Source organism: Melanotaenia boesemani, chromosome 23 (assembly GCF_017639745.1).
Source record: "Melanotaenia boesemani isolate fMelBoe1 chromosome 23, fMelBoe1.pri, whole genome shotgun sequence".
Taxonomy (NCBI): domain Eukaryota; kingdom Metazoa; phylum Chordata; class Actinopteri; order Atheriniformes; family Melanotaeniidae; genus Melanotaenia; species Melanotaenia boesemani.
The window spans coordinates 20037904-20053508 of record NC_055704.1 but is presented as its reverse complement, the minus strand read 5'-3'; the positions used below and the strand labels follow the sequence as shown (position 1 = coordinate 20053508).

Below are 15605 nucleotides of genomic sequence, written 5' to 3'. Positions count from 1 at the left end.
TTACATTAGCAAACTTGCATGAATCTATATGAATATACAATCAAAATCCTGTTTTGTGACACGTCATGGGTTAATTTACAAACAGAGCAGATTTGATTAGAAGAGGATAGTGTAAACAGTGTGTATCTTAACGGCTGGGGACTGTGTAATACAGTGAGCAATTCAACAGATCACCCCAGCTTATATAAACGTATAAGACACATATAGTGAAAACATTGAGCATTTTAATAAAAAAGGACAGACATGCATTTTTTGAAGCACCAGGCTTAATGTACATTATTTTTCAACTAAGAAATTCTCCAACATGTGCTTTAAGTGGTAAATGAGTGATTGACCTTGCAAGTAAAGTGACCCATTTCTTTAAGAACAAAGCATGCTGACAGAGTGGTTTTACAACATCTCATCTGTTACTGTACAGCTTTAAGTTTAATGCAAACAAAAAGAAACAAGTTTACTTAATTTCCAAGAAGAAAAGCACCCTCAGAGACGGTAAAGGAAGGATCTCTTTAGCTTTTCCTGCCTGATAACAGCCAAACACCACGAGTGAGTTAAAGTCAAGAACATAGTGGTTATAAAGAAGGCAGGGGTTAGATTAACGTCCTTCTCAGACTTATCTCAGAGAGCTACAAAGTATGTAAATATATATTTGTGGATGCATTAAAAAGCATAGAAAATATTTATATACACTACAAAGACAGAAAACTACTTTCTATTGATGCAGCTAAACACAACTGATGTCATCCTCTGTGATTTTCCTTTCAGGAATCCATTTCCATCTCCTCCTTTGCAACTTTTGCTTCTGTATGACTTAAACTTTCGTCTGCAGCTGGTATCAAACGTTTGGTTACCAGCTTCAGGTTGGTCTCATGAAGGATAACTTGGGTTAAGTACTTCTCACGCTTGATTTGTTCTTTGACAGCATACGGGACATCTGGGATTATGTAGGACAGGATGAACTTGGTGAAGTAAACAATGTGCTGTGTTGATAGAGGAAAGGATAAAAAGGTCAATGTTAAATGTTGTATTAGTCACATTTTTTTCTGACAGGATGATTTTCTTTTTATTTCTTATGGTTATACCCACCTCTACAACAATTATAAAAGCCATTTTGGCTGCAATCACATGCCAATAGTACATGTTATGCTCGTACTGTCTGAAGTGCCCCGCAGGAAACCGATAATCTCGATATCTAGAAGAGAAAAACAAAAGCTCATAATTTTGGGTTTTGCAACACAGCTTTAGTTTCATTAAATTTTAATGTACAAAACTAAGAAGATGCAAAAATGTATTTTAAAAGATGCAAAGTGTGAGTTGCTAATCAATATGTATGGAAAGGATTTCATGTAACTTGCTAATCAATGCATATCTCAAAATCTCAAAACTACTGCATAAAAGATTGTCTTGTTTCTTAATTTCTTTAAAAGAGTGTTTAGATAATTAAAAAAAAGCTTTTGCTATATATCAGCACATGAAAACATCAATGCTTGTTTACCCCCGAACCTTTTAAAGCTGTAAAATCATTTACTGTGCTAAAAAGAAGAAAAAAAATTAACTATTAGACCCAAAAAGAAGCTTAAAGGCCAACAGCTAACGCAGTTGTTCTGAAGAGTCACAGGGACTGATTATGTAACATAAAACCTTATGATGTTTTTTTACTGAAGGTATGACAAGAACTGGTGTTACAGCATTCAGCAAAGCTACTTTAGACCATGACTGTGCATGAAGTTTGGAGATTTATATGTCTTGGAGGATATTATCGTTGATAAAACAGACATTTTAATGTATACTAGTGGGATCTGCACACTGGCTGGCATAGTTATTATTCCCTATTAAAAGTTTATCATGCATTTAGTTGTTTTTTGTGCAAACCACAGACATTCTCAGTAGTAGAGGATGGGCACATTTTTAATTTTATAAATCTAGAGAATAACCAATTTAAACATTCCCCCTGAATGGTAAACCACTGAAACTATAATGCATCTGCTAGTAGCCGATGGGATGATTGATATGACTCCGTCTTTAGAGCAAGAAATATAATTTCTTTCAGTTTACAAAAATAAATGTGAGAAGCTGAGTGAAAGCTGGACATCTGATTTTGCTTAAATGCTACAGCACAGTTGTGTTTCTCCAAATGAACCGTGCAGCTATTCAGCGAGTTTGTAAAAAGAAAGAAAGAAAGAAAGAAAAGCTGCTTACTGTACCTGCAGGTGGTGATGAAATCATGCTCAGTGTTGTCAGTTGTGTTGGGTAAATCTTTGATGTTTAATATTGACAGGGAATTGTTGATGTAACCCTGCATGGTGTGCTCATGGTGATCTCCATACGGATACACTGAGAAAGACCAGTAGTAGACCAACCGAGGAATCATGTCTGATGTGAAAGCAATGATCATGGACTGTTGAGACACAAGGACACCAAGTTAGGAAGCTGGTTTCTCAGAGGTTACTTTGTAAGAAATAACCTCTGAATTAGTCTTATTTTGTGTAATTTATAGTGGTCACACTGCTATAATTTCAAATGTTCAATACTCAATACTTAATACCTCTTTCAATATCACAGAGAGAAAAAAGGAAAATTAAATAAGAAACAGAGATTTAGATGAACCTTTTTCCACCAAGCAGCACTGTAGCTCCATCAACACAAAAAAAGACACTGAAATCAATTTGGTAAAGCCCTTTTTTTCTTATCTTTTTCATCTTACAGAGTAAAATACTGTATTTCTGTCGTTTCAGTCTCTTCCTTAGACTTATTAGCAAGTTCCTGCCCTAAAAATGCTGATGACAGACTGTCTGCAGCTCGCATTTGCATTTCTTTCTGCAATAAATGTGAATGTGATGTATAATGTAAAGCGCTTTGGGTATCATTCGAGGTACAGAAAAGCTCTATATAAATACAGACCATTTACCATTGTTAGATTATGACAGCAGTACATGCAACCTTTACCTTATAAAGTAGAGAGCTGTTGGTATAGAAGAAGCTATAGGGTTGTTTGTCTGTACAATGCTGTTGTGTTGTGTTAGGACAACGAAATAGCTTATATTTTTTAATGTTTTCAACAGAGAATACAAAACATTGAGAACAAAAGAGAGCATAAGGCTTTATTAGTATTAGCTTTGCAGTTAAGAACTCTGACCAACAACTCACATTAGTTGCAACAGCCAATATGGCAATGCCTTGAAGAATGGTCTGCCAGGCTCCTATATCCTGGGCCTTCTCTGGAACACCACGCCGACACTGTGTCGTGAGTTTCCATGCATCAACCCGAACCTCAAACACATTGTTAATCAGAGCCAGAACTGGAGCCAGAGGAAAAGAGGCCACGAACAGGGTCACAAAGCCAAACTGGATGACTGTAAGGGACAAAGCAAACACAGGCTATTACATTAGCCAGGACTCCATTACAACTTGTAATAGTATCATTTTCATCAAGTTCAGTTAGCATAACTAGCTACATTTTAGTAGTTTAAAATACTCCACTGCTCACAATGAATGAACGAAGCATAACTTGTGTATTGGGATCCAGGTTAACAATAAAAAATTTAACAAACAATATTGTAAGCAAAGGGTTACGTCCATCTTACCCATCTCAAGGTATTCATAGAACAATCCCAGTTTCGAAATGGGCTGGAGATGGTAGTCTTGCTCCCAACGAGGTTTCACCTTCTCTGAGGCTTTACGGTTGCAGTATCGGAGAATCAGGTTCTTCAACCACCTGTGGAGGGATGGAAGAGTTAACATACATAAACAATAACTAAGCCATTTTTAGCTGAGCGGCTTTAACATCATTTGTTAAATTTAATAAAAAGAGAAATCTTCAATTTTGATTGCTTACGGTAGCAAGACTTCCTGGATGTTGTTCCAGATAGCTTTTCCCCCCATGATGATGGAGAGCTGAGTGGTTAACTCAATCAGACAGCCACCAGGATCACACTGCAGAATACAGCAAATTAGCAACTTATTATAACAACAATTAAAAAACAGATAGGCTGAAAGGACGGTAATACCTCCTCATTCCGGTATTTTCCAAGCAGATAAACAGGGTCTCCAGGATAGCCAACAGCCTTTCCTTTCACAAAGGCAATGTAGAAGCAAGAGGAGTAATAGTTGACAAACTGAAAGAGGAACATCTTTAGCGTCAAGCTGTTCTCGTAGTCTGTCCTGGTTCGTGGAAGCTCTGTGATTGTGTCAGAGATGAAAAGTTTATGGATTTAAACATGTCCCCTTAAAAACAGTATAGTTTCAACTCACCAAAGTCTGTGATCCAGATAGCGACCCGTTCATACAGGACATTTAGGATCATAATTACAACAAAGCTGATGAGGGAAGCTGTGACGGAGGTGGCCATCTGAGGTGTCACATACTCCTTTATTGGCTCTAAATTCTTGAGGCCATTCTTTCTGAATTCATATGAGAAGGTGATGAAGACAGCCAGTCGGTACACAATGATGCCCACGATGGAAGCCAAGATCAACATGATCTAAAGGACAAGAGACAATTTAAAACATAACTGCAGTCTTTTTAAGAGTTATTTCTCCCTTTATACAAAAAAAGACATGCATCAAAATTCATTCATTCACAGTAACAATGTTCTAATTATTAAACACAAGTTATTTCAACATGGAACTAAAAAGTATTTAGTTAGTTCAGAATATGTCATTTTACACCAGTTAAATCAAAGCTAAATTATTTAAGTACATTACCCAGAATAAGACAGTACCGATTCCTATGGACAGCCGAACACACCGTCCACAGGCACTATATGGCACCTTTTCTTTTACCTAAAATGTAAACAAACCTTTTGACTCAATGAAGGCAAAAGTAGAAAAAAACATATATTTTTTCACAGTAACATTAAAGACTGAACCAATTTCCAATAAGATCCATGAATAGTTAGAAAAAAAAGCTATGTGCAGGTTTTACCCCTGTGACGGGGTTTTTCCTCTCGTAAATACATTTAGCTTCATATTCAGGGCGAGGGGGCTCTTCCTGCTCCAGAAATTCCACTGTGTCCCATTCGTACTCCAACTTTGCCTGGTGACGCTTCCAAAACTCCAGGAACAACGTGACTACAGGAAAAGCACAGTAGTAATAAAAAAAAGTTAAATCAGAATAAGCAATGACATAAAATGTTCACTATCCTCTGTCTCTTACTACAGTCACAGTTATGAGGAGAAAACTAGCTAAAACTTGAAGAAAGTGAGGATATTAGCCAGCTTTCTGTGTCAGATGGTTTTAAAAGAGAATCAAACTTACCCCAGACCGACATGAACACAGCAAACACCAAAGTTCCAAAGTTGTCAAATATGCAAAGTTTCTAAGAAACAAACATTGAAAAAAAACATGAAACTACTGCACTGAATAAAATAACTGAACCACATATAACTAAGCAAAGCAGGTAACAGTGAATAAGTCAAATGAGGAATTTCCATCTTATTCTAATGATCTTTTAAATGAAACATTATGAGATAATATTTATTGACTTGACAGTAGAAATCACATTATAATATATTAATAATATCGTATTGGGAGCTGAGACACCCACTGTTTACATTAAGTTATGGATAAAATGAAAATACATCACAGCTTATTGCTGAAATAAAATAAGTTTTACTTTTGAGGTGTTACAGGTGCTGTTTAATATCCAGAAATTACAATCGTCGCATTGTGGACACATCACAATCTGCCCTCCGATCTCAGGGTCGCACACCTCTTTGCTGCAGCATTTTAAAAACAAGACAAACATTATCTGAACAAAGAAGCAGCAATGTGAAGCATGGATGTGATTCTCATTTGCTGTTTAAATTAAATCAGCAAAACGTTGCATTATTTTAACATTCATTTGCAGTACCTCCAAGTGCTTGTTTCTTGGGTTTTATATCCGTAAATGAAACAACCCAGCCCCACAACAGCAGCCAGAGTCAGCATCATGGTGTAGAAACCCAGCCAGGCAAAATAAATGCCAACTTTCTCTCCGTAATACTTCCTGCAGGAGGGAAATAAAATTATTTGGAACACTTGAAGACACTTGAAGACACATAATAAATCCATTTGCACACCTGATAAGGTCAAGTGGCTGCATCTTGTAGAAGGCTTTGGGATTGGCCCATTCTTCATAGAGCAGATATCGCTCACTGGGGCAGTCCTCTTCTTCGGACCTGACGTTAAACTTGGACTTCAGAAGCAAAAAAAAAAACATTATATATGTTACCAAGTATTTATTGACTATAAACTAATGCTACCATAGCACTACAGTATGCAGAGAGCTAGAGAAAACAGAAAACTTACATCATGAAGGGGATAGGCAGCTTTGTACACTCCACCATCGAGCAGTTTGTTGATGCCAAACTTCTTGATATTCCCTCGTATCTCATAGGGGGCTCTGCTCAAGATGTAAAATGCCTAAGAAAAGGAGTGTAAAAGTTATCGCTGTGAAACACCTACGCAGACTCAACATGCAGGACAGATCATTTCTGTAACTTCAAAGGGATTATGCTGTAGCTGTTTGCACCAACACATTGATCTTTAGATTAACTCCATCCCCTATAAGAAGAACTTGTTGGCAGGCTGTGCCAACTGCTGCAACATGCTTCAACTTGCCATCCTGCTCCTCATGGATGGAGTGAAGAAATGATCTTTGTCCTTGATATAGAAGTACTCCAGACGGTCTTTCTCAAAGGGTGCGGTGAAGTACTCAGTCTCCTTTCTGATCAGCTTTTCGTTGGGATAAAAATATTTGGTGAAGCAGGAGAGGCAGCGCCACATGGACTGGCGGGAGGACAAGTCGTTTGGCTGGATGGGAACGTTGATGTGCAGAACCTCAGCGTAGGTGCACAGCACATCCCACGGCATGTGAACTTTCACAAATATGAGTCTGTCATCAGCTACCTGCAGAACATGGTGAAAGCTGAGTTTTACACCAGAGAAACGGGAAGAGAAATAGCAGATAGTAAGACTTCAACTAACAGACGGCGTGGCTTCCAGCTCCATGCCCATCTTCATCAAGCTGGCCTCAAAGAACTCTCGTCGCCTCTACAAAGAAGAAAGCAGAAGAGTTTCAATGAGCTCTCCAGCTCTTCTTTTACAATTTTTAGCTTAATTATTTAAACAAGTAAAACATACTTCATTTATTAACCTTATTTTTTTATTTAAGTAATGTCAGGACTGTTTTTTGTGAGGAATTTTAATCTATATTGTTGCTTTCAGATTACTTTCACAGCTTGGAACTGATCATTCTTGTGGATATTTACATTCTAATATCATATTAATTTTTTACAGTGTAAATAAGCCCTATGAATGCTGCCAGCAAGTCAGGAAGACAGAACAAGAACAGTTTCCTGTTGATAGTATACTATTAAATATTGCATGACAGTGGACTAAAAAGCTTTAAAGGTCAATGAATCTTTATAAAACTGACATGAAACACTAAGCAATAGAAAAGGCACTTCAGCTAAGTGCTAGTTATTTTGATTCATTTGGATCATTGTCATCTGAGACCATTTATTCTTTCCTGAAGAATCTAAACTTTAATGAGCCTTTGTGTACATTTTTGCTCAAACCTGCAGCCCCTTTGTTATGAAAGGCTTCATTTCAGCCACACCTGTTTCCATAAAACTGACTGAAGGGCAAACAGGAAACACCAAACCAGCATAAAACTTTAGCTTTACACTAAAGAAAGTTTAGTTTGCATTATTCAAACTATTTGGCCAACACCTCTGTTAAACCACGCCTCTCCAGCTTCTAGAATTGAAGCAGAAAAATGTTGTTTGACCAAGTTTGATTGTGAGAAATCAAAATAAAGGGAATGTCTATCAGCGGTGGTTGCAGCACAGCTCAGCCCTCAGCGGTTTTGGCTTTAGGCGATAACAAATGAGGACTTGCTTCAGCTGTGGTGGATCTGTTATAAAGAAGCATGAGTGTTAACTCTTTCTCAAACTGGTTGAGCTGCTTTTACAGTTGTGGGTTGAGGTGCCATGCCTGTTTTCAGTATACAGTCATTTCCTGCATTCATAGCTGCTGCAAGGGAAAAAAAGGAAATAGAAAAAAAGCATAGCCATCATTTCATCTTCACAGATTTTTTTTAAAGGCAAGCAGATGCAGGAAAACAAGAAGTATGTCAGTTATTCAGGGAGTCAAATAATCTACATTGCATGACTTTAGCCTTCATAGATTACAGTCTTCATTTCAAAACAAGTTTCAGCTGTGCTCCAAGGCTTTCCCAAACATCAGATTACACAAACAGAACTGAAACCCTGTTGTGAAAGACTGTGGACAACAGACACACCTGGGTATGCCAGCTCCTGTTTTTCACTTTTCTGTTTTTCCTCTTTAATCACACATCAACTAATTTTACGTATTTAATCTTGATTCAAAACTACTGAAGAAGACTTTATCTCCAAACTGATGTGATTTTAGTTTTGCTTGGTAAAGCTTTGGTAATCTAAGTGAAGGAGTAAGGCTTTTTAATGACTCATCCTCCCTCTGCAAATGAAGCAAGAACTACTGAACACTTAAATCTTATATACAGGCATAAGTAAATAAGTCAAAGACTGTCATCCTGGTGCAAATAAAAACACCTTTTACAAATAGGAGTCAATATAGTTAGCAGGAAAAGTTTAGATATTTTCCTAAAAGTACTTTTAAATAACTTGAGATAATTATATTTCAAGTATAATGATACATAATTATATTTTAAGTATATATATGTGTAATATATTATTTTGTATATAAGTATATTATATTGCTTGTTTGTAATTCATGGATCAGTTTATTTTAGTGAGTGAACAAGACATTAAGCTGATGTTTTCATGCAAAATCATCTATGAACTGCATTTAAAGTCAATATATTTATTATCTTCTTTAGAATATAATATAATTAGTTAATGAGAGGATCATTTCCAGAACTTGAAAAAAACCCCACAGTTTTGGCATTACACATTAGATTTGAGTGATCAAGTCAGGCTGAAAAGAGAAAAACTCACCATACGCCTCTGGAATATGTGCCTCTTCTCAAACTCCCTGTTTTCCTCATCTTCATACACCAGGATGAAATCTATCCTCCTCACGCCATCATTGAAGAATAAGGAGTCAGGTTTGTTGTTAAACTCTACCTGAGGGTAAAAACACGGCATTTCAGGCAGTTGCACATCCCTAAACTCATACTCCTCTTCCTTCATGATACCATACATGTTGAAGAAACGAAGAGTCAAAGGCCACCGTTCAGTCTGCTAAACGCTATCTTGATCTACTGGCTAATTTCATCTATGATGTGGAACTTAAATGGAAAATGGGAAGAGCCAACAAAGCTTTATGAAGCCCGCCCTTCATCTACTTCCCTCCCAACTCTCCACACAACACTTGTGACACCACAAAGCTTTAATAAAGCTAATATTTATAACTAGCTTGAGAGTTTCCCCTTGTTTGCTGTCTGTTAATGAAGTACTATTTTGTATTTTACTAACAACTTCTATAATAATTACTACAAATATGTGTACATACTGCACAAAGACAGACATATAATACATTTGACTGATACGAATAGATAGTAGTGACTCACCCGAGGTACTTTGGCTACTGTTGTTCCTTCTCTTATAGAGTTATAAGTTGGTAAAAACTCCTGAGGATACACTGTGAAAGAGAAGGAAAAAGATTAAATACATAAAAGGTATTAAAAGTGAGTTATAGTGAGATGATGCACCATCAAGGATGATATGATGCCTGTTCACAATCCGGATGAAGGTGTGTCCTTGATCGGATCACAAGTGGCAGTGTTAAGCATAGACGTGAACAGACTGAGGATGGACTGCAGATGGAAAGTTAAGTCACCTGTGGCTAAAAATGTAGATGCAAACTTTCTACAATGTGGTGAATGTTTATATCTAAAGCAAAGAAAAGTCAAAATTACAACAAGACCAAAGCTGATAAAATACACACTATAGTGTGCTGCTTCTGTCATTTTTATGAAGTCCTTGAACACAACAAGAAAAATGTCTTTTATCTTTGTCTTTATTCACTGTTTGTGCTTCATACAACTACATTTGCAGTCCGACCTTGAAATGCCAATAACAGTATGACGTTTTCAATGTTCTGCCTCAGTGGTGCTCAATGAAGCAGACAGCCTGTTATTTATTTCCCTGCTTCTTTGCTCTGGTTGATGCTTTTTAACCTCTCCCACACAGTTTCCCCACTTACCATAAAGTTGTACTAGTCATTACAAAAAACAGGATATAGAGAAAAAGCTCACCTTCTAATTTTATGTTTCCCTAAATAATCAATATACATATTCACAGCACTGACCACATCAAAACAAACAAGGACAAGAAGGAAAGAAAAAATAAGAACATTGTATATTCAGGCATAAAGTTGATGATTATGTTGTAAATTCCCTGTTCTTTTCTTTTTTCTTTTCTTTTTTTTTAAACAAACAGATGCCACCACATCCAATATGGAAAGTTTTGTAATCTTGCCAAGTCAAGTGGAACACTAACTAAGGACAGATGTTGTTTTCAAAACACTGGCCATAGTAACATGGTGGGAAACTAATCAAAAAGACTATCCCTTATAAAAAGAGGGGATCACTGTTGGATATCTTTTTCCTCATATTTTGTACCCGCCGCCCTTCAGCAAACCACTAAGTGATTCTTTTGTTGAAAATGTGGAAAGTACATTAACCATATTCTGCATAAGCCTACATTTAACAGCATGTTAATGATCTGAGGAGCACAGACTGACTCAACTATAAGTCCATCTCACCATTTAACAGGAAATGCTTTTCTGCAAGAAATACTGGAGAATTCTGTAGAATTTATTATTTTATTTATCAGGGACCGTGCATAAAAAGATAGAAGACAAAGTGCAACTGATGTTTTGCATGTAGAGTATAGCCTTCAGCTAATTTACATCTCTCATCCCTCGTTGGGGTTTTGAATGAGGAAGACAGATGGGACAAAACAAACAAACATAGTGTCCTTCACAATATGAACACCAACATAAAACAGCACGGATAAAACTACTAAGAAAACAATATACACCTAATTCCTATCTACCGTACATAACCTAAAAACTCACCATTTTTACAAGTGGGTACATTCTTGTTTTCAGACCGTTTTTAATATTTGCTGTGAACATTTTAAAATCTGTTATCCCTTTTATTACGTTTGGCATGATGATATATGCCCTTACTTAGGATGAGTCCACACAGTGGCTTTGGCGCTGATTTATCTTCACATTTAATCATTAATTTCAGAAAGCATAGATAAATTAAGGTGTCAAAGCTTAGCAAATTATATTTTCTTAGTATTTGACAGTAATGAGACTGAATTGGCTTTTTGTCTATAATTTTGATGGCTTGTGTTTAATTGAGGAAGGGGCTGCTTGAGGCCAGACTGTCAGACAGTATGAAATATAGGAAAATATCATAGCATGCAGAGTAAAGCTGTCTGGTTTGGTATGTAATTACTGCTTAATTTAAAGCAGTTTAGGTTTGCAATGTTGATTTTAAAATGTAGCATGTTCTGGTATCTTGAGGGCTGTATATAAAACTGCATCATCTGCATAAAATTGGCATGTTGCAGCAGAGCAGTTTAACAGCAGATGAAGAGTAAAGGACCAAGAATGGACCCTTGTGGAACGCCCATGTGATTATTTTAAGATGGTGAATGTGTCCTGGTGTACTTTAACAGTAAGTCAGCTGTTCTATTAATATATTGCTGTACATCTTGAGGAAGAAAGAACTCGTGTTTTAAACATTGTTAGTTTTCAAATTTGATAGGGTTTTAAGGATGCAAGAAATACATTCTATATTTACTTAGTTTACTTAGAGCTAGCTAGAATTAGCACCTCCAAATCCGAGACCATGGTCCTCAGCCGGAAAAAGGTGTGTTCTCTTCAAGTTGGGAATGACTATCTGCCCCAAGGGGAGGAGTTCAAGTATCTCAGGGTCTTGTTAATGAGTGAGGGAACAATGGAGCGGGAGACTGACAGGCGGATCTGTGCAGTTTCAGCAGTTTTGCGGACTCTGTGACGTTCGGTCGTGGTGAGGAAGAAGCTGAGCCAAAAGGTGAAAATATATCTGGGCTTCCCTGCTAGTTTGCACATTTACAATACCCCCAAAGAAGCAGACTTTCTGGGCAAATGGGCTATAATTCAAATAAAAAAGGCTGGTGTGAATGCCCCCAAGTCACATTCAAATTAAACAGTTTTAGATTTTGGAAGAATCCATTTTATTTTTTATCAGCATCAATGCCCCCCCTAAGATATTGTAGCTGTTCTTTAGTAAGTTTTCTGACTGTGAGAATCATATTATCATCTCAGAGACCAGTATCCAGATTATAGGTTCTAGTTAAAGGTTCTGGCTTACTGGTAAATGCTAAGTGTTTAGAGTGTTTGCTTATCCTGGTAGGTTCTTTGATTATTTGTTGATAATTAAATTTAGTCATAATGTTTCTCAATTTAATCAGCCAAGTTAATGTTGAATTCACCATAAAATATTGTTTCTCTGTGTACCTCAAGTTGTTTAACCAAATCACTTAACTTCTCATAGAAGGAGGCTTTGTGAGAAGGAAGATTAAACAATCCTGCAATGGTGAAAAAGTAACTTTGACAACAGTTCATTCAAGAGGAATATTTAGATTGACCTGTTCACAATGAAACTCTTCTTTGATAAATATTAAAACACCTCCTCCTCCTTTCCCTACCTGTCAGTCATTTCTAAAGCATTGATCACCTGGAATATATGTCTTATTAGGGGGTATTGTACTGTGCAAACAGCTTTCAGATACACAAAAATTGTCCAGATTTGAGTCCAGCGGTAGAACAGATATTTCACCTCTTTTGGGGATTATATTGCTTATGTCTGCCTAAAATACCTTAAGCCTGGTACACACATAACGATTTGTGGGCTGTTTTGTCCCGATTTTGCCTCTTTGTCAGGATGTCACCAGTATGTCAAGTATTTTGACTTACCAGTGACATCCTGTGGGTATTTTCAGTGAATTCAGAGCAAAACACTGAAAAACTTCTTATCTCCTGAGAAAGGTCTCTTTTTTTTAACACTGAGCTCTAAAAGATTATTGTACTGCTTAATTGATGGCTGCATATGATTGGCTAGTGCTTTTCCTTGTCTGATTGGTTGCAAGACAGTGGCCATGAGGCACTCATAAGGTAATAACTCAATAACAGCCCATTTTATCCACCTATATTAAACAAGTATCAATAGCACAAACATTATGAAAATATTGTGATAAATAATGACAACTCAATTGCTCAAAGATGAATGCTAGTGGGCTAAATGCTTGGTAACCCTAGTACCTACAACAGTGACTATATAAAAGTTATATCCATGTTGGAAAAAAAAAATCTATCAAATTAGAAAAAACGTTTCCAAAGTATGTGTGGTGTGAATTTGGAAGCACTACAACATCATTTATTACTTATTTAAATGATAATCCCCAAAATACATGTAAGCATATTTTACCAAAGTAAGAGCTGTAGTATGATTAATATGAGATGGTTTATTAGTACTGTGGGTTTGGTGGCACTACAACATGTCATATTGTAGTTATTGATTATTTTCCTTTCATAATTTTTCGGTGTTAAAATTTGCAGACGGCCCCTGCCCAGTCAAGCACCAGCAGGCTCTGCATAGAGCCCAATCTCCCAGCTGGGAGGACAGCTGGTTTTGAGGAAAATGTGATTGTAGCTCGCAGTCTATGCTGCTGTGATTGCGGTGATGTGTCGGTTTTGTAGAAGTAATGTTCCGTTTGTGAGTTATTATTCCGGAAAAGCCGAATCTGTGAATGTCTTTCTAACTTTACCGAAGTGAGTTAAACCTGTAGTTAAATATATATATATATATATATATATATATATATATATACTCATAAGTACTTGTACCTCAGGTAAAAATTCACTGTTTGACAATGTTTGTATGAACTACATCTAATGTCTAAAAAAAATGTTTTCAGCAGATGTAACTGACTGGATGAGTTCAAAAATATGGGTGAACGTATTCTGAAGGGAAACAGAGCTCTTTCCATGTTCTGTGTTAAGCATCAGGTTTTACAACACCAAAACTGTAAAGACAAAGTGTTGTCTTTGTGTTGTCATATATGACTGAAAATGCTTCATTATGAAGCTGAATCACACTGTGTAAGTAATATATGGGTTAGTGTACTGGCAAACAGAACTGTTAATCAATACAGTTTTTAATAATTCATTACAACATGCCTCTGTCAAACTGAATGCACTCTAACACTCCCTCTTTAATCTAATATGCCCTGCTGTTGTTATGGCTTTTTATACATTACGGATGAGAATACAGCCAATTATTTGTCTCTTAATGAGATGAGTGAGGAGAGTACAGGCAGACACAAGGGAGCAGACAAGAGAAAAACTCTCCAATCTCTTCACAGACACTCAGACATATTGTCCAGGACCTGTCTATTTTCACATATGCTTCAGAAACATGTCAGAACTACTTATATTAAACTCAAACCGTCAGCATGTAGTCAGGAAACTAAAAAAAAGAACCACATAACAACGTGTTGACAAGCACATCTCTCAGATGTTTAGTCATTTTTTCCTGGCTGGATTATTACTTTTTGAAAGGTAGCCTATGTTTTCCCCCTTCTTTTTATAGATTCAACAGTGTTTTGCCCCCTTCTTTATGAAAATATGAGGACTACAAGCCCATTGCTAAACAGCTGTTCTTTTTCATGTAGTTTAGGAAAGTGAAGTAGGAGCACCTCAAATAGTTTATAGAATCTATGCTGTCTGAATGGAAATAATACTATAACGATGTTAACAATCTGATAGTAACACAAGAACTGCAAGGAAGCATAACAAACACTCCATACATGCAAAAATGACTGAAGACTGAGTTTAACGCTCACCAACTTCGTCTACCATGCCCAGCTCTGCATCACCCAACTCTTCGGTGTCTGATAGGGAGTCCATCTCGAGGATGTCGTTTTCGCTCATCTTCCTTATCGTTGGGTTCAATCACATCACCGAAAAGAAAACTTTTTCAAACGTATGGACATACAACCTGCAATATGTTACTGGTGTTCTAAAACGCAGCCCTCTCCCCCACGCATCCCTGCTTCGTTTCTCGATAATTCTAAATGACAAAGTTTGGGCAAGTTGAAGCTTGAGAAAATGGAAATCGGGTGGGGTGGGAGAAGGCAGGGGAGGAAGAGGCTAGATTTTAGATTCATTCCGACGCATTTCACTAAAACAGTCACGCCTACCCACTTTGGCTACATCCATCAGATATGACTTAGTCAAGATGACTTATACAACAAAAATGACAAAGTCGCCATGCACGTGCACAGCATGTTGAAAAGCTAATGTTTAACCAACGTCAACGTATTTTTGATTGACAGACTAAAAACGTCACATTTTCATGTGAAAAGGGAAGCTGAATTATTATTTGTGTACTTGTTACCTTGCAACAGGTTGTAACTTTAAAGCTGACTTTGGTTTCCGTTGGAACCAGACATGTTTTCTCGGGCAAAACCACCATTTTAAACAATTATTTCAACATCTCACACAATTAAAGCCGTGGAAAAATGCGGCGCGTGACACAGAGCCGTTATTGTTGGTCAATG

The 15605-nt window shown here is 36.9% G+C and overlaps 2 protein-coding genes across 5 annotated transcripts in view; both read right to left on the bottom strand.

The window, feature by feature from the left end:
• Positions 1-204: 204 nt before the first annotated feature.
• ano6 (anoctamin 6) lies at positions 205-15200 on the bottom strand. 2 transcript variants are annotated; one of them, XM_041977740.1, is made up of 20 exons: positions 14889-15200; positions 9554-9624; positions 8979-9107; positions 6964-7029; positions 6598-6885; positions 6286-6399; positions 6057-6172; positions 5849-5983; positions 5612-5714; positions 5254-5314; positions 4921-5066; positions 4701-4778; positions 4249-4477; positions 4005-4174; positions 3833-3930; positions 3582-3712; positions 3145-3350; positions 2202-2395; positions 1084-1189; positions 205-977 (listed from the first exon to the last, which is right to left on the bottom strand). In XM_041977740.1, the coding sequence occupies exons 1-20, from the start codon at positions 14974-14976 to the stop codon at positions 759-761; spliced, it is 2748 nt and encodes a 915-aa protein (XP_041833674.1). In that variant the 5' UTR covers positions 14977-15200; the 3' UTR covers positions 205-758. The 2 variants fall into 2 exon arrangements, with proteins under 2 accessions (XP_041833674.1, XP_041833675.1); XM_041977741.1 differs by lacking the exon at positions 14889-15200 and having other exon boundaries at positions 8979-9103.
• The window catches only part of LOC121634810, a 29715-nt gene continuing 28571 nt past the window's right edge, over positions 14462-15605 (bottom strand). For all 3 annotated transcript variants that reach the window (XM_041977736.1, XM_041977739.1, XM_041977738.1), the window contains exon 16: positions 14462-14473. The gene's annotated coding sequence lies outside the window, so the exon portion shown is untranslated. The remainder of the gene's footprint in view (positions 14474-15605) is intronic.

Excerpts from the sequence above, each read along its gene's own strand:
- ano6 (XM_041977740.1), bottom strand. The coding sequence starts at position 14,976 with ATGAGCGAAAACGACATCCTCGAGATGGACTCCCTATCAGACACCGAA. Across the intron at positions 6,173-6,285 it reads CTGCCTATCCCCTTCATGAT|TCCAAGTTTAACGTCAGGTC; the intron begins GTAAGTTTTCTG and ends TTGCTTCTGAAG. Across the intron at positions 5,315-5,611 it reads GCACCTGTAACACCTCAAAA|AAACTTTGCATATTTGACAA; the intron begins GTAAAACTTATT and ends TTTGTTTCTTAG.